General features: G+C 50.8%; 1 protein-coding gene across 2 annotated transcripts; it reads left to right on the plus strand.

Annotated features, from left to right (window-relative positions):
* Positions 1-1,300: 1,300 nt before the first annotated feature.
* On the plus strand, positions 1,301-17,959 carry LOC102084221 (uncharacterized). 2 transcript variants are annotated; one of them, XM_005505735.3, is made up of 14 exons: positions 1,301-1,421; positions 3,087-4,231; positions 7,021-7,237; positions 8,047-8,204; positions 8,562-8,663; positions 9,456-9,653; positions 10,021-10,580; positions 10,918-11,185; positions 11,867-12,077; positions 13,272-13,414; positions 14,309-14,422; positions 15,245-15,448; positions 16,138-16,231; positions 17,623-17,959. In XM_005505735.3, the coding sequence occupies exons 2-14, from the start codon at positions 3,361-3,363 to the stop codon at positions 17,684-17,686; spliced, it is 3,204 nt and encodes a 1,067-aa protein (XP_005505792.2). In that variant the 5' UTR covers positions 1,301-1,421; positions 3,087-3,360; the 3' UTR covers positions 17,687-17,959. The 2 variants fall into 2 exon arrangements, with proteins under 2 accessions (XP_005505792.2, XP_064886611.1); XM_065030539.1 differs by lacking the exon at positions 1,301-1,421 and adding an exon at positions 2,652-2,796.
* Positions 17,960-18,174: the final 215 nt, after the last annotated feature.

The following is an 18,174-nucleotide window of genomic DNA, read 5'->3' on the forward strand; positions in this document are numbered from 1 at the left end:
CACCCACCACAGGGGTGACAGGGACTCCCTCCAGTCCGATTGCACCATGCAGATCCCAGCAAGAGATGAGTCAGGACCTGTTCCGGGTAAGGGTGTTTCCTCTCTCCAACAGTTCTCCACCTCTCTTTGTCATCCAAGAGCCTTGTGATTGCATAAATACAATGTCTCCAAAATACAATAGCTAAACTGAATAAATCCTGTCAGGAGGAATATTTGGTTTACTGCCCCATTGCTGAGCAGCCATGCAGAGTGCTCAGACCCTGCCATCTGCTCAGAGAGTTTGTTTTGTTCGAGTCCCAGGTGGGAACTGCCCCTGTGCTGTTCTGGGGATGCACACGCTGCTGGAGTCTGCAGGAAAGTCCATACTGCCAAGCTCTCCCTGCCTGGGGTGCAGATGCCCTTGCATGTGCAGCTTCTCATCCAGGAATAACTGCAGATCTTGTGAAGATGATGGGGCTGCAGGGGTGCAGTACCCCAGCCAAGCTGGCAAGACCTGGGGCAAACGCAGCCCCTCTGGCAGAGCACCCCCACCTTGCACTGAGGCACTGGTTTCCAGCTACGAGAGTAAGACACCAGGCTGCTAAGTCATGAGCAGGAGCCCACATCTGGCCCAGCCACAGAAACAGCTGCTTCATCAAATGGGTGTTTGGCACTAAGTCCAGCCCAGAGCAGGATCTCCAGCACCTCCCTGTGTCCAGTGGCAGGGGGCAGTAACTCCTGGGGGAGGGGAAGCAGGGAAAGGGGACTGGGTAGCCCCATGAACAGGTCCAGAGGAGCAGGACTCAAGAGTTGATAGGGAGGAAGTGGAAGGCCAGACCTGCCTCCTCCCCATCACTCAGGGAGTGCAGTCCCAGTGCAACCTGCGGGGTGCTTAAAGTTGCTCCCAGCCAGGTGTGCTGTGAGATGCACAGCAGTGCCTGCTTTTCACTCTGCATCTGGACAGGCAGGTGTTGGATCCTGCACAGCAGAAACACAGCACAGCAGCTCATACAGGCTTCAGGGACCCGTCCTGTGAGAAAGCCCTGCTGCTGCCACTGTGGCAGGCTGGGCATGGCCACCATCCACCACCAGACAGCCCTCCAGCTCCTACTTCAACTGCTGAGGCTGGTGCAAGAAGAGGCACAATGCCCTCCAGCAAAGCTGTGCTGCTAGTCCTGGCTTGGCTGGATGGACACACAATGGGTAAACATCCATCCATCCATCCATCCATCCATCCATCCATCCATCCATCCATCCATCCAAGGGGAAGAGCTGGGAAGAGCCAGAGAAGGGTCTTCGGGGAGACGAGGATGAGCGAACTGAATTTGCGGTTGGAGCTTTATGAATGGCTCCCCCAGCTCCTCCTCCTCCCCGTCCCGCCCCACCCTGCCCTCCCCGGTGCGGCCCCGGCGGTGGCGGCGCGTCCGTGGCAGCGAGCGGCGGTGAGTGCGCGGGGCGGCGGGGCCGAGCGAGACCCCCGGAGCGGCCCCGCTCTGTGCGCTGCGCCCGGGGACCGCCCGGCCGGCTCGGGACTGCGCGGCGGGCGGTGCCGGGCAGATCCTGCTCCCAGCGGCCCGGGCTGAGCCACGCAGCTCCTCTCCGGCCGCTCCAGGAGCCCCGCCGGGAGCCGAGCCGCCTCCCCGGACGGGACAGAGGCTCGTCCCCATCCCCGTCCCTTCTCACCCCTCTCCGGCCGGGGCTCCCGCTGCCGTACGCACGTCGCAGCAGGGCAGGGGGCTGACGGGAATCCACCCTCTGTCCAGCTTGGGGCTGTGGGGGCGTATTTTTTCTTGCTGTTTTCTCCGGTTTCTGGTGGGTTTCCTTGTGTCCCGCGCACGCCCTGGACAGGAAGTCCCCCGTGTGTTCCTCCTCCTTTCTCCTGAAATGGGGGGAGACCGTGGAAATCGGGCACCTGTGAGGATGGGTTTGGGGAGGAGAAGCTGGTACAGTTTCTTTTTCTTTGGAGGCTGGGCAGCAGCAAGAGTTTGCCAGAGGGGGGATGTTGCTAGTGATTTTGGGGTTGATCTATGCCTAAAAGGGAATGGAGACCTTTTTGATAGCGACCATCTAACAGAAGAGAGAGCAGCACCGGCCTGGTCTGTGTGGTGGAGAAGTGAGGCAGGTGTGTGCATCTCCACCTTCTGTAGCCTGAGGGCAGATGGGCTTGAGAGCTGTCAGGCACAGCGACAGCAGAAGGTGTTTTGGAGCAGCATGGCTCAGGGTCACCTCCCCATTGGGGTCTGTTCTTTTGTGGAATTGCTGTCAGCTTCATGCTCTGGAGTTAATGCAGTTTCCTCCTGTTTGTGAGGAGACACCTGTGCACTGCAATTAGCTCAGATGGCTGTGATAAATGGGACCAGACAGGCCCACTCACAAGTCTGGATGCTTATGTCCATAGTGAAGGTTGTGATGTTACGGTCCCACTGTCACTTCATCTAGAAAACGGCAGGTTTCCACCACACAGCAGTCACCCCTTTGGGCTGCTGTCCTCATCAGCTGTGATTTTAAGCAGCTGGAGGGTTAGGTGTGCTCCTGTGGCCGGGTGTGGATGTGGCCAAACTCCAGTGTCAGTGCTGGTAAGCATTGCGTGGGCTGGAAACCTCTGCATGTCTGATCTCAGCTGGCCAAAGACTGCAAGGAGGTCAAGTAAAACCCCACTGCTTATTCTGCAGAACTTACTCCACATCTGCCAGAGCTGCAGCAGGGTTGGTTAGTGGTCAGTGGAGCTGCTCTGCAACACATGCGACAACAATCCAGCCAAACCCATCTATCCTCTCCTCCACTCTCACCTTGATGGAGAAGATGGTTACTGTAATCGTTAGTACCATTTTGTGTTAATTCTCCTAGAATAAATTGTACTCAGGGAAATAACTATTAATGCAAACATTGCACAACTTTCAGTGTTCATACGGGTCTCAGGGTTTCAAACACTGAAAACTGCTGGCTTTGTCCCATGGCAGTCGCTATTATCCATTTTGATAAACCTCTGAAGAAATACAGGGAGGGAAAACTATGGGGTTTTAAGGCTCTTAAATGTCACTGGTGTGTCTCTGTGTTTCCTAACAATCTTCTTTTCTCCCACTCCTCCCCTGCCCCAACTTTTAAAGGAGCTGAGCTGGAAAATCTCTTGTTCAAGTCACACCCTTTTCATTCTGATTTTTGTGGGATCGCTGCTTTGCTTTGCAAACCAGAACACCCTGAAGAAGTGTGCCTGCCTCTGCCAGAGCCTCTGCCAGTGAGCACCCAGATCAGACACTTTGGGTTTCTGTTCTGCAACAGCCGGTTGCTGGCAGCTTCCTTCTGTGCTCTGTGTGTGGCTGTGCAAAGGACAGCCCCTCTCTCTCCTAGATTTGAACTGAGACAACAATCCCAGCCTCCATCATGGGAGATGTCTGGCTGGTTGGATTGATGGTACTTGTATATGTCTGGTTTCCCAAGGCTGCTGCTCAGAATCTCATTAAAAACCCCAGGGACCAGAAAACAGAACATACCCTCTTGATTAATGAAGTAAACGCTGACAGCCCAGGAGAGGACACTTCTGAGTTTGTGGAGCTCTATCACACCAGTGGTCAAACAGCCCGCTTGGATGGCTACTATCTGGTCTTCTACAATGGCAATGGAAACCAAGCCTACAAAGTTTTAAACCTCCAGGGCCAAGTTACTAACAGCCAAGGGTTCTTTCTTGTTGGCTCCTCTTCTGTGAGCCCTGCTATAGTTATCCCTAAGAACACTGTCCAGAACGGCCCTGACGCAATTGCTCTCTACTATGGAAAAGGGAACTACAAGGAGGGCATGAGTGTCACAAGTTATGGACTAGTAGATGCCTTGGTCCACAAGACAAAGAAGATGGACAGAGCAGATACGCTGGTCAGGGTACTGACCCCTGGCAGAGGTGCTTTCCTGGAAGACTCCACCTTCAGGACCATGGATGAGTCAATAGAAAGGTGCCGTGGGGCAGATTCTCAGTGGATCTTCCAAGTGGCCGTGCCCACCCCAGGTACAGACAACCACTGCATCCTAACTTCTCAGCTGAATGCATCTGCCGTCCTGATCAGTGAGGTCTTTGCTGCCTCTTCTTCTGAAGAGTTCGAGTTCATAGAGCTTCAGGGTCCCCACTCCACGGAGCTGAGGGACATCGTTCTGGTGCTGATCGATGGTCGGACCAAAGACATTTATTTCACCATGGACGTTTACGGCAAAACCTCACTGGATGGGCTACTTCTGATTGGTCCAGCACGAAGCAAAACCCCAGGTAAGGACTGCGTTTTGATGATTATCTGTGGGATTTTGATGACTAGCTGTGGGAGAGATCAGCCAAGTTTGAGGCTGGAGGATCCTGTTGTTTTATGCCATGGTTTGCTTGTATCTTTAGTTATTGTGTGGTACAATACCTTAATGTAGAAAAGGATATTTTAGAATCGGAAACATTCAGAGAAGGTCATCTAGGATGGATAGTGCTCTAGAAATGCTTCCACAGGAGAAATAACTAAGCATGCCTAGAAATGGGAAAGCTTAGGAGGGCTCTGACAGAGGTTTCAGAAATGTGAGTAGCCTGAAGAAAGTGGACAAGGCTCAATTTCTTACTCTTTCTCCTGGTACAAGAACTGAAGGGCATCAAAAGAAGGCAGAAGGAGATGGCTTCAGAACAAACAAACGGAGGCAGTATGTCTTGCAGGGCTGGTAGACTTGCAGAGCTCCACGTAAGGGACCTCATGGAAGTCAGAAGCCCACGTGGAGGACGTGGTTCTGCTCCCAGCCCTGTGGCCAGGCTGCCGGAGGACCCTGACAGCACCACATCTCCTTGACGTGTCTTTCTTTATGCATAAACTGGTGGTCATTCCCAGCAGATACAGACTCTTTTCTCGAAAAAGCACAAGGGCTTTTCTTCTATTGCACCATCTGCAGATGTAGGTCGCGTGCATCAGCTGTATGAAGCTGCAATCTAAACTTCCTCCCAAGGTTCAAGATTTCTTCCAGGCCACCAGAGGAGGAAGAAATATCTTGTTATTTTGGGCACCTCTAAAGAAGGTTTTGGCAGCTGGAGACACTAGCTCTGCAGATGTTTTGTGTAATTTACTGACTCATGATTTCTGAGTCAGGGAGTATAATCATCTCTTACAAAGCTGGTTGCCATAAAAATTGAAAAACTTTTGCAACTAAAGCTTTTTATTTCTTTTTTTCTTCTTTTTTTTTTTTTTTTTTTTTTTTTTAAGAAATTGAGCTCCTTTTTACAATTCAAACTGCTCCAAATTGCTCCAAATTCTTTGTCAGCACAAGTAGAGGAGCTGATTGTCCACGTGAGCTCTGCATTTCTCACCAGGAAAGATACCCTGGATGAGCTGGGGCTGTTAGCAGTCAACAGCCAGGAGGGTTCAGAAAAAGTGACATGAAAGCACAGCCAGCTTGCAGACTAAGAAATGTTTAAAGATTATGCTTAACTGTCCCTCAGGCTCACTCAAGACAAGAAGGTGACTGGAGATATGCTTTGGTACTTTTTCCAATGAGGCTTTGTCAGGATTTCTCAAGTATACTGCATACACATTTTAGTGGAAAGTTTTCCCCGAAAAACACCCAATGACACTGTAATTACATTTTAATTGCCTTAAAAGGATACTGTCATAGTGACTCTGTGAGAAGCTGACCGCTTGATTTAACCTAACCACTTCATATTTGGGACAGGAGCTCTTAAAATGGCCCTGACTGTTAGTCCTGGTTTTGTAAGGTTTGTCTGCCTGTCGCCGCAGAGAACTTCAAGCTGTGAGAGCACTGGAGCAAAAGTCCTCCCTTGATAGATGCCAGTGTGAAAACTTTCAAATGAATCATAGGATAGTTTGGGTTGGAAGGAACCTTTAAAGATCATCTAGTTGCGCCCCACCTGCTGTGAGCAGGGATATCTTTCACTTGATCAGGTTGTTCAAAGGCCCATCCAACCCAAGTTTGAGCACTTTCAGGGACAGAGCATCCACAACTGCTATGGGCAACCTGTTCCAGCATCTCATCACCCTCATCATAAAAACGTCTTCCTTATTCTTCTAATCTAGATCTACCCTCTGTCAGTTTAAAAACATTACCCTTGTCGTATCAGTACAGGCTGTAGTAAGAAGTCTCTCATCTTATAAACACTATTTAAGTATTGAAAGGCCACAATAAGGTCTTCTGGAGTCTTCTCTCATCCAGGTTGAACAACCCCAACACTGTCAAGCATTTCTTCATGGGAGAGGTTCTGTCCCTTCACATGCAGGTGCCCTGGTGGTACATCTCAAGGCGTAACCACTTCTTACCCTTCTGCCTCTCATGTGATTCCTCCTGTAGTGTTTGTTCCCTAGAGCCATTTATGCAGGGAGAAGATGTGTCAGCAGTCTGCTGGTTTTTAATAGCCCCAGCAGTTCCTACAGGGTGCTTGGAAAACAGCTCATGAAAGGAACAGTAAATATGTGGAAGGAAATTGGGAAGCTCATGAAATTAGAAAGCTCCACCAAACCTCAACCTTAATTCTGAGTGCTGCTATCTTGGGGCTTTGCTGAATATGTGTGTATGTGTAGAGTAAAAAAAAACATGGACTGTTAAATGCTGGAATAAAATGTAAATTCTTCAATATTTTTGTGTACTATTGAAGCAACTGCTACATGAAAGGTTAGTGGATTTTGCAGATCTCTTTTAGAATTAAATATTATTTTACTGTAGTCAAAGTCACATCAGCAATTGCTTTCTAGTTCCCCTGCTTATGCATAACTCAGCTCGTCTGTTCACAGAACCAGAATAGGAGGATGAACTCTGCTCCCATTTCTTCCTCCAGCCTTCTTCACGCTGTGGATCTGGCCACAAATGGGGAAATTCAAGCTGAGCAAGTGTGAGAAGTGTTAGTGAGCAGAAAGATGCGGCAGCGGAAGTCAAATTTGTAATAGTCAGACAATCCCAGACACTTTCTGAGTTCCTGTGTCTTGCTGTCCAGGACCAAAGAGATGCTGGTTTCCTACATAGGGGGTATCACTCATGTGTTGCTTACATGCCATCATTGTTCCTTTCCTTGCTGGTGTGCAGTGGATCTGTCGTTCCCGGAGAATGTCACCCGTCCTGTCCTCAGAGGTGGCCCCAATGCCATTGCCCTCTACAGAGGCAACAGCAGCAGCTTGGTCCTGGGGAAGGTGCTGCCGGTGACTGGTCTGTTGGATGCTTTCGTGTACACAAGCAATGAGGAACCCAACTCCGAGCTGTTGGAGACCCTGACCCCTGGCAGACCTGCCTACAAGGAACAGCGGTGAGAGGCTGGGCGTGGCTGGGAGGAGGTTTGGCACCAGAGTCACCCTTGCATGCTGTTCCAAACCCAAGTATGGAAGATGAGTGCCATCTCCAGACCAGGGTCAGTGGGGTTGGGAAAGGGTGTAGTTTACTCCCGTGACAGGGTCGGCACTTATTCACAGCATATTCCTATTCCTTCCTTTGCTCGTCTTCCTCCCACTTATGAAATAAAACCTGCACTTGTCCCCTAATGAGGTGATCTCCTTCTCTGAGGAGGTCTGAGCAGTTCTGCTCCATGCAGCTCCTCAGAGTGGGACTTCATAGAATCATAGAGCAGCTTGTGTTGGAAAGAACCTTGAAAGGTTATCTAGTCCAACACCCAGTCATGCTCCTCACCTTTGAGTTGAAGGCTCTTGCTCAAGCATTTCTTCTTCAGGTGCTGCCTTTCCAGTTTCTCTAGCTGCACCCCACCATTCTTCTCAGTGGTCCCAGGCTGAGCATGAGTTTGCCTGTAGTATCTGCCTGACTTTAGATCAGTCAAAAAAGCAGCCAGTGCTAGAAGAAAAAGGGTTGGATGAAGCCTGTGCTCTTCTCTCTCAAGATTTAGTGAGCTATTGGGCTTTTTTTGTTTTGTTTTGTTTTTTTTTTTTCTGAGACAAGGAGGTACTGATGAGGATGGAATATCTCTCCAAACCTCATGAAGGGAGAAGACTATAAGCACTTGGTTTCACCCTCTGGTGCAGGCGGGTGTGACTGGTGGATGAAGAGGACTCAGGCCTTTGGCTGACAGGTCATGTTTTCTTTCATTTGCATGTCTTTCTCTTGCAGGCACCAGCTAGGAAATATGTCCATGAGCCAGTGCAACTGCTGCTCTGTGACCCGGGACTCCTTGTCCTACGTCCTCAGCAGGCCCACCCCTGGCAAGTTCAATGACTGCCCCAGCAAACGCTTCAGCCAGACTCTCTCCTTCTGCCTTCATGTAGCAGGTGGGTGTTGGTTATTTCTGCTTCTGCAGGCAGGACCTCCGGAGGACAAGAGCAGGTGCACAAAGCCAGCGCTGTCCAGGGAGACCACCCAGAGTCATGCTGGGTTGTGTAAATATAACACCAAAGGAAACACAGCTAGGACATCTGATAATTTACTGCAATATTTTTCTTCATGGCAACCCATGCCAAGCTGAGCTTCTCCAGTTTTCATTCCCACACTCATCTGTTCTAGGGGAAGTGAAGACCTTACGCCCTCTGAATGATATGCAGGAGCTGAGCTGCACCCATCCCAGAATGAGCTGGATCCTGTGACCGAGGCTGCACTGCCTGGGCAACAGCTGGCTTTTTGTTTCCTAGATTGCCAGGACTGGCTCCTGAAGTCTGAAGAGATTTTGATGACTCTGGTCCAGGCCCTTGATGAATCGTGCAGCTGTGGGGTGTCTGCTGCGTACTTCAAAGGTGAGCTGGGCAGGAGCAAGGCAGTCCAGGGACCTCTGGTGATTAATGCCCATTTGCTTCTGATTTTCAGCCCTGTATTCCCTGTTGCACTGAGTCCTCTTGGCTTGGATCCCAGCTAATTTGAAGTTGGTGCTGATGACAGAAATGTCGAGTGTCAGGCAGAGCATGGTGCTGTTCTTCCATGTTCTGCAGAGTGGTCCCATCTGCAGCTCCACCAACACACATCAGTGCTCCTCCGCAGACCACCAGTTATTTTGACCTTGAGCATTTGCAGTCAAACAGATGTGGCAACAGGGTTGACATCCCAACTAGGAATTTGTTGCCTGCTTGGCATTATGATCCATATGAACTAAGCCAAGTTTCAGCAGAAATGCAAGTGACCGTACTGGTCTGTGTTGCTTTTCTGATGTCCCTGCTAGGTTAGTGTGTGAGTATGATGAGCAGACGCAGACGCCTGAAGAGAAGAGCCATGGTGTTGCAGCCTGCACTGTCAGCAGTATTATGTCAGCTTATGTTTAGACTACCCCCAAAGAGACCATTCTGTTCACTGTTGGGACTACAAGGCTTCGAAAGGGTGAGGACAGTATCTGGGTGTGCTGTGTGGTCCCAGGATGTCCCTTGGCACAGGCAGAGCTCACAGCATTGTGCAGATGGCATGAGCTGCCCCGAGTCAGTCTGACCGGGAGGACAGCGGTGGTAGAGATGAGCTGGTGAGCTCTGTCTCTCTTCTAGGAGAAAGTGGGTCTTTGGCAGCATGGGGAAACTCAGGCAGTTCTCTGCTTGCCTCTGCAGAGCCAAAGGCAGCCTGCCAGGACCTGGGGCTTGTGTTCACCACTCTGCTGACTGCTAAGTCAGAGGACCAGCTGAGCAGGCTGCTGCTAGCCTTCAAGACCTTCCTAGAGACACCCAGAGTTTTGAGTTTTGACAGAAGAAACATCACAGCAGAAAGCTCCTGCTTCAAGGATCTTAACGTGCCAGACTCGCCTCCAGGTACCAGTCATAATTCTTGCAGGTTGGGGGATACGATGTGTTTGACAGTGGACACGTAGGTTTGGCTCTCCTAGAGGAGGGAAGTGTTCCTTTCTTCATTTCCCCAGCTCTGGCAAAGATCTCTTCCAATTCCACCCCATCCAGTTCCTAGAGCCCATATTGCCCATTGTCTGTAATAACAACAAGCTCTGCTGTTACAGCTGGTATTAGCCAGAGTATTTCCCGGGCTCTTCTAAGGAGAGCACACAGATGATAAAAATCCGAGCCAGCATCCTCAGTCCCTCACTCCAGCAAAATAGTGTGCAACGTGTATTTTCCCTGGGGTTCTGTGCTTAGGCCTGTATTTGTGACATTTTTGCTTCCCAAGGTGTCCCATCAGAGATACCCGAAGAGACTCAAGAAACTTCAGTGAAAGTGGCCCAGCTACTCATCAACGAGGTGAACCCAGACAACCCAGGGGGAAAAGAGGATACGGAATACATTGAACTCTTCTACACTGGACGGACACGGTTTGACCTCCAGGGATACTGGTTGGTCCTCTACAATGGTAAAAATAGCCGGGCCTACCGGGTGTTGGACCTGTCAGGACACCACACAGATGAGCTGGGTTACTTCTTGGTGGGGAGCAGCGCCGTGAGCCCAGCACCCATGATCAGGCTGCCCCCAAACACCATCCAGAATGGGGCGGATGCCGTGGCTCTCTACTACAGCAACACCAACCGCTATGCGGTGAACATGGCTGTGACCACTGAGGGGCTGGTGGATGCTGTGGTATACACGTCTCGAAGGCCGGAGAAGGCAGAGCAGCTGGTCAAAGTGCTGGTACCAGGGCAGAGCATCCTGTATGAAAATGATTCTCACAGCCCTGAGGATGAGTCTCTGAGCCGCTGCCACAGCCTGAGTGCGAAACTCCAGAGCAGTTTCCAGGTAGGTTGATGGCAGATCTCCTTTCTCCATCCAGACACTAGAAGGGCAGATATGCTTTCTCCATCCACTGTGCTCCTGACAGTAGGGAAAGAGAATTGTTCCAAGTCCCAAGAGTGGGCAGTGATGGGGATGTGTGGTGATGGGACCCCACAGTCAGGACAACCCTTGAACAGATGGTGGGAGTGAGGAATAGCCAGTGTGAGTCAGAACCACGTCTTCTTCAGGCCTCACCAGGGACCTGTGAGAGGCACGAACAAGAGGTTAATGCTGTGAGCAGCCATCACTCCACCTGAAGAAATGCAGCAGTGGTGGCAGCAGCTTTTGTGTCTCCCTGCAGGTGGCCATGGTGACACCGCTGAGAGAGAACTTCTGCAGCAGCTCCTCAGCACCAGTCCCTCCTGCCATCCTCATCAGTGAGCTGTGCCTGACTGGTGGCACTAACCCTGACCGCTTCGTTGAGCTGGAGGGGAAGCCTGGCACCAGCCTGGGAGGGCTCAGCCTAGTCTTCTTCTCAGGGAAGGAGGCCAAGGCACAGGCCAGTGTCCCTCTGAGGGGCACCATCGGAGCCACAGGGCTGTTCGTGTTTGCACTGGATGGAGGGCACGGTGAGGCAGATGGCATGGACCTAGTGTGTGGTCTGTCTTCAAACAAATGGGCAGGTTGAGCAGCTTTGAGGAAAGGGATGGAGGAGGGTGCATGGCATGGGGAAGAACTCTTCCTTGCCTTTCCTGTCCGTTATTCCTGTTTTTTCTCTCTTTGTTCTGCCTGTGCTGTTCCATCACACTCCAGCCGAGAAGGTGCTTAATCCCACTCCATGCCTCTGCTGAGCTCCCCGGGCAGGGAGGACTGTAAACTCCTCCTGCCAATACCAAGACAAAGGGGTTTTCAAGAGAAGCAAGGTCTGCCAGGACAATGGGGCTATTCACTTGATGCCATGCTCACTGATGCTCACTGAGCCCTGCAGTGCTGCTGCCTCCTCCTGGTCCTGAGGTGGTGTTTCCTCAGCACATTCATTTATCTAGATTTATTTTTTGTTCATCTTAAATTCTGGCTGGTCTGTATGAAGAGGACTCTGCATCCCAGAGGAACCTTGATCTTTTTGGAAATCTGTGTTCACAGCAAGGAGTCGCTATTTTTCAGCTTTACTTGGCCTCAGTTACCACCATTATTTTGTCTTCCATTTCTGTTCTTGGAGTTCTCCATGTTAACAGGTTGTCCTGTCAGGCTCAAGGCTCAGCCTAACACTATCTCGATGTTCACCCCACTTATTCCCCTGGCATTTCCAGATGGCACAAACCTGACTTTCAAGGACATCTCTGCTGCTAGTGAAGGCTCCAGTGCTATTGCTGTGTACAGCACCAGCTTGATTCTTGGAGACACAAAGGCAACATCAGAGAACCTGGTGGATGCCTTGGTTTACACATGTGAGCCCAGCACAGCTGGAGGACACTTGGACTTCCTTGGACCATCTTATGCTGTGCCCTGCAAGGATGACAGGTGAGGTCGCTTCTCTGGGAAAATGTCTTTGGGTTCTCTGCACCCAGAGCCTCCACCTGGCATGTCGCTGAACTTGCTGCCTTGTCCTGCATGGCTGAGTGCATTCACCAGCACTGTGATGAAACACAGAGAGATGGGTAGCACATTGCAATGGAAAACATTTCCCCACCCTCGGTGTAGGGAATTGAACTTTGTTCCTCCAGTGCTCACTTAACTTGCTTCCCTCAAGGGATGTGTATGGCATCACATGAAGGAATACAGCCTTTACAGATAGCCGCTGCATATGCTTCTTTGCCAAATTTTTTCTTAAAAAAAACAAAACAAACAAAAAACCCCCACAATAACAACAACAACAATCTCTGTGAGCAGCAGAGCAAAATAAAACCCAACATCCCTTTCACTCCTAGATGGACTCAAAAACAAATAGGGCTGGGACTTTCTCTTGGTGGGAACACTCGCGAACTTCCTCCTATTCACATGATCACCTCTTTTAATTCAATCTGTGCTCCTTAAGTCCTCTGCTCCACTGTTCCACCTGGTATGTGACAGGAGGTTCAGCGTTCATAGCCTCCCCTACAAGCACACATGCACAGCATGCAGCCCCACACCTGCAGTTTTCCTGGGATACTGAGATCACCGGCTTCTGTCTGGCTGAAACATTGTGCTGAAGCCTCGCCGGAGTGGTTGTTCATAATGCCAGGGCAGTGGCTTGTTGGGAGAGCTCACATGAGTTGACTCCAGGCAGCCTCTGTCAGTCCAGCCCTGAACAACCATGTCCAGAAAAGCTGGTTGCTGACACCGTGACCAAGTCTGTAAGCCCTGGTGTGGGAAGGGAGGCAATAGGCTAGTGAAATGCAGGGGCAGGTATTGTGTAGCTTGGAAAACTCCTTATCTTGGAGGACAAACTCTTAATTTTGGGAGGCTGGCTGTAGTGAGGCAGCAATCTTACTCCTACAGAAGCCAGTCACACCGAATAGGTTTGCACTGGCCAAGCCCAGGTCCTCTCCAACTGGAGGGGTTGGCTGAATCCATCTCTGTGATGGTCCTTTTAAAGTTCATTTCAGTTCTAGCTCCAGCAAACTCTCCATCATCCCCAGCAACATCAGGAACTGGGGCCTGGGAGGGTTTGTGGTTGGAGGAGGGAGGAAAGGTGTGTGACATGTTGGTGAGCTATGACTCCTCTTCTGGGAACAGGCCCCTGTCCCTGAGCCGCTGTGCCAGCAGCAATGCCAGTGCAGAGCTGCAGTTTGCCATCTCGGACCCTACACCTGGTCTGCAGAACAGCTGTCCCCAGGACACCTTCGCGGTGGATCTCCACCTCTGCCTCCTGACACCCAGTGAGTGGATCTGGGTATCCCCACTGGGGTGGGGTGGGAGGGCTGGGCCGGGGGGACAGGGGCTGACCCCAGCTTCTCATGGGATGGGAGCGGGATGCTGGTGGAAACCCTGCTGCCTCCCAGTTGTGAAAGGGGATGTGCTGGGGGAGAGCTGGTACAGATGCCCATGTGTTGATGGGATGGTGGACACACTGCCAGCCAAAGGGCAGCCTCACTCACAGCTCCAGCGTGTGCTTGTATGAAGGTGGCCACGTACTTCGAGATGTCTCTGCTCAGGCAGGGCCCAGCCCTGCTCGTAGGATTTCTTTCTGCAGCATTAATTTGCAGCAATGGCAGGAAGGCCCCCCAAGGTCTCTTGTGATGGTGGGGGCATGGTCAGGGAAGCTGCCAGCAAACCCTCCCGTCGGAGCCCATCCACAGGATGAAGCTGTGTGGCTCAGTCCTGACACCAGAACCAGCAAGCAGTATAGTGGGGTCTCCAGCCTCTGCAAAGGCCATGCTTGGATCAGCTTGGGGCAGTCAGGACCTCAGTAAAATGAAATGGAGGTTCCTCCTTCAGCATTCTGAGAGGGGCAGGCAGTGGACCTCTCCCTCCTCTCCCAGCATGGGAGACCACTCTGTACTGGCCTGTGTGGTAGGACATATTGGGGCATGTCTCTTCCTCACTCCCCTGGGAGGCTGGTGAAGGAGTGAAGCTGGTATATGTGGTCATCGAAGGCCAGAAGTGAAGACTGACCCTGCAGGAGCAGGGCAGGGGAGGGTGGGATGCAGGCTCTGGAGGAGCTTTGCTCCTGAGCTCAGGTGTGAAGCCATGTGTTTTGAAAGGGGCACACAGCTGGGAGCTTAGTAACAGCCCTGATCTGCACCAGAAAACCATGTCTCCTTTTCTCCTAGACTGTTCCATGTGGACCCAGCAGCACAGGAGGATGCTGGAAAGCTTGGGAAGGGTCTTGGTGAGCTCCCTAGAGGAGAAGTGCTCCTGCGGCGTCTCTGAGCTCTACCTGCAAGGTTGGTGCCCCGCTCCACTCTCCCGGTTTGAGATGCCCTCCTCCCTCACCCATCCACAGCTGCTTATCACCAGGATGGTTCCTTCTCAAGCCAAGCTTGCAGACTTACACTTGAATGAGGGGAACTGGAGGAGCGGTGATACATACCTGGGATTTCAGCGAAGAGAGCAGGAGAGGGCCTGACACAAGCTGCTTACTAGAGGAAGGGCAAGCTAGAGGGACCGTGAGGAATGTGAGTCTCTGATGCAGTGAGATGTCTGCCAGACAAGCTGAATATCCTAAACTCACAAGGCAAAAAACCATTTGCACTCCAGAGGACTCTGGTTCTCAACTCGATCAGATTCCTTCAGTGTCCTTTATTTATTCAAAGTACCAAAGAGTCACTTCTGGAAGTCTTAGAGACCTACAGCTTTTGAGGGATGGGAAGAAATGTTTCCTGTTTTTTGGCTAGTTTTATAAGGAAATGAAAGCTTCACAGCCATGCTTTGTCTCCCTCACCTAAACACCTTTTTAGCCCTTTGAACTATTTCAGACAACTCTCACCAACAGGTAGAGATCACAAAGTTACAAAGTGTAGGACAAAGTATTCTGCTGGGTTAGGAGGACAACTCCAAGTCCTTTTTGTCACCGAAAGAAAGGCTGAGCACATGCTAACCTGCGATGCAGCACGGCAGTGTGATTTCAGAGAGGTGGGGAGAAGATGGTGAAGATTATGGGAGCAGGAGGCTGTTACTGGAGCAGGGCATGAAGTCATAGGAGCAAAGTGTTCCCGAATACCCAGAGGGTTTCCAGCCACTCAAGACTGTCTCTTGTTTCTCTGCAGAGCTAAACCTGACCTGCGTGGGCTCCCTGGTGAAGGTCTGGGGCCAGGTGTGGGCTCGGCAGCCAGAGCAGCAGCGGTCCATTGAGACCTGGCTCCAGGGCTTCCTGGCCAGCCCCCACCCTTTCTCCGTGGATGGGAGAGTGCTGAAAACCAGTCCTGAGTGCATCACCCCAAAAAATGCACCATCTGTGTTGCACAGCGATGGTGAGTAGGAAGTGAAGCTAAGCGCGGTGATCTGCTTCCAGCACAAGCGAGTGGGGCTGGGGCCAGGGTCAGGCCACGTCTCCACGTGAGAGGGACAATGCAAGGCAAGCTACCAGCGATCTCTGGTGATGCTTCCCAAACACAGCTGCCTTCTAGAAACTGGTGGGTCAGTATGAGGGAAGTAATGACGGTCATTTCCTCCAGTGTGATGGTGCAGTCAGCCCTATCGCACCAATACCACTGGAAGTTTGGGTGTCTACATCATCTCCTGTGACTGAGCGTCACCGGGGAGCCCCTTGCTTTTGGAGCTCTTGGGCACACAGCCCAGAAGCCCAGTTGCTCAGAGCAGCAGCTGGCACCCAGGCGGGAGCCGACCAGAGCTGGGATGGCGTGGGGGGCGCAGCTGGGGGGGTGGAAGTGTGGCTCTCCAGGACGGGGGGCCAGGACAGCCCAATCTGTTGGTTCCCAGAGAGGCTGTGGGTGCCCCATCACTGGGAGTGTTCAAGGTCAGGTTGGGGTGGGCTTTGAGCAACCTGATCTAGTGAAGTATGTCCCTGCCAATGGCAGGGGGTTGTTCTAGATGATCTTTAAAGGTTCCTTCCAACACATTCTGTGACTCTGATTCAGTGGCACCCTGCGCTGGGGAAGGTCATGGCTACAATGTTCTGTTTTTACCCTTGCACCCTCAGCTTCCTTCCAGGGCTGGGAAATAGCCCTGTTTGTCATGGGATCTCTCCTGCTCATCTCTCTGTTGGTCAGCCTGGCATTTTACTTCACCAAAAGGTGAGAAACCACCTTCCCATCTGCCTTGCATCTCTCACCCTCTCCTTCCCCAGTGCTTCCTCTCTAATTGCTGTGCAGGGACGCCCTGTCCTTCACTTGGGTGAACACCTACATTCAGATGCTGCATCTGAATGCTCCAATATGTTGCTCCTAATTTTTGCAGAAAAGCCCTTTTGATGGGGCAGACTGCAGGTTCCACAGGAGGTTAAGAGAACAACCAATAAAACCACAGGTAATGCCAGGCATGTCAGTGGGCACAGTGTACAGGCCATCAGTCTTACAGTGTGCTGTGCTGAGAGAGCAGAAAGCTAAAGGCTCATGGCACACAAGGGGCACTGAGAGATGATGCTTTGGCCACAGGGAAGAGCTTTTCCTTAGAGCAGGGTGGAAGCAATGGACAGTTTAGGATTAACTTTATGGGAAACAGCTTCCACACTATAACATGACATGATTTTAAATAATTACTTGACATTTCCTAACTTTACCACCAGACAAACAGCAACTTAACAGCCAGGCTGTGTGTTTGTCTGAATTAAATACTACTGTGGATGGGTTATCTAACCAGCCCAGGGGATTTATTTCCATGATTTTTTGCTGATCTTCTTTCATCATTGCATAGGAGGCTGGTGTGCAAGTGTTGGAAATGAGGAAAGTTCTTAAAATACGTTTGGGGAACAGAAAACTCAATATGCCTTTTTTTTTATTTTTTAAAAAAAAAAAAAAGAAGGTTTAAAAAATACCAGAAGTCAGGTTTAGGGAATCTCTTTCAGAAACCAGCATGGTTTTAAGTTGGTGTACATGTGCCATGTGATGGCAGGTGTTCTGCTCCAATTTTTCCCAAAAATGTTAACAGACACCTTAGTTGTCAGGGATTGGCTCAAGGAGCACGGACATGAGTCCACTGAGCAACTGTACGAGCAGAGCCCATTTTAGTTGACATAAGTAGGCCTTAGTTAGCTTGTCTATTAGGCCATGGGAAAGGGGGGAACGGAAAAGTACTAACTAAGGCGGGGTCAGGATATCCTTGAAGAGATAAGAGTCAGAAGAATGCGGGATGCACATAGCTAGCTAAACCCAAGTAGGTGGAGTAAGTAAATGTAACCTTTTAGTGCTTAGCCTATTAGATAGAGACAAGTATGCATAATTATGGTATTTGGTATAAATGCACGCTATCTTGGGCAATAAAGTGGCATCATGCTTTGTCACTCACATTGAGTCGGCCTGCATGTTTTCCTCAGTCGCGTACTCGCACTTAGTAAACTCTGTGCCTGCTGAAGGCTGGTCATCCAGCCTCTTCATTTTAAGTGCAAAGGTAAGGTGCAGATTAGCTGCCTCATGCAAAAGAGCAAGGAGACTGTATCTTGCATTTTTCTTTGTCTGTTGCTTTTCAGATATCCCCGAAATTACACCAACATCGAAATGAATGACCGCGGGGAGATGGCAGCAGACTTCTAGCGCTCCCAGGCACGGCTGCAGCGACAGGGTCTGACAGCACTGGGGCCAGGCACGTGTCTCTGGGGTTGGGGCAGACTGGTTGTCCAGCTGCCCTGTCTACTGGGGTTGCTACAAGGACCTGCAAAATTCCCAGGTGTATATATACATATATATTTGTGTGTGTATGTACAGCTCTGTGTGTATACAAATACCTGAATTATTTTTACACTTCTGAATCATGACCTCAGACAAAAGGAGTTTAAAGAAACAGGCTGGGGACGACTTCTAGGCAAAGTTTGTGCTAAGTGTGGTGACCAGAAAGAAGGAAGCCTGCGTGGCTGATGCAGAGGAATGACATACTCTGTATCCTCTCAACATTCACTGCTGGGTGACAAACCGAGGCAAATGCCAGGCCTCCAGTAGCATCCTCATGTGCAGAGCAGTGGTCTCACTTCATGGGTTTGAGCACCCTGTGCGGCTCCGCACATAGTGGCAGCATCCAAGACAGA

This window comes from Columba livia, chromosome 15 (genome assembly GCF_036013475.1).
Source record: "Columba livia isolate bColLiv1 breed racing homer chromosome 15, bColLiv1.pat.W.v2, whole genome shotgun sequence".
NCBI classification, from domain to species: Eukaryota; Metazoa; Chordata; class Aves; order Columbiformes; family Columbidae; genus Columba; species Columba livia.

Bases quoted from the DNA above. Each gene is read 5' to 3' on its own strand.
- LOC102084221 (XM_005505735.3), top strand. From the start codon at position 3,361: ATGGGAGATGTCTGGCTGGTTGGATTGATGGTACTTGTATATGTCTGG. The intron at 4,232-7,020 runs GTAAGGACTGCG...GCTGGTGTGCAG, and splicing joins AGCACGAAGCAAAACCCCAG to TGGATCTGTCGTTCCCGGAG. The intron at 8,205-8,561 runs GTGGGTGTTGGT...TTTGTTTCCTAG, and splicing joins CTTCTGCCTTCATGTAGCAG to ATTGCCAGGACTGGCTCCTG.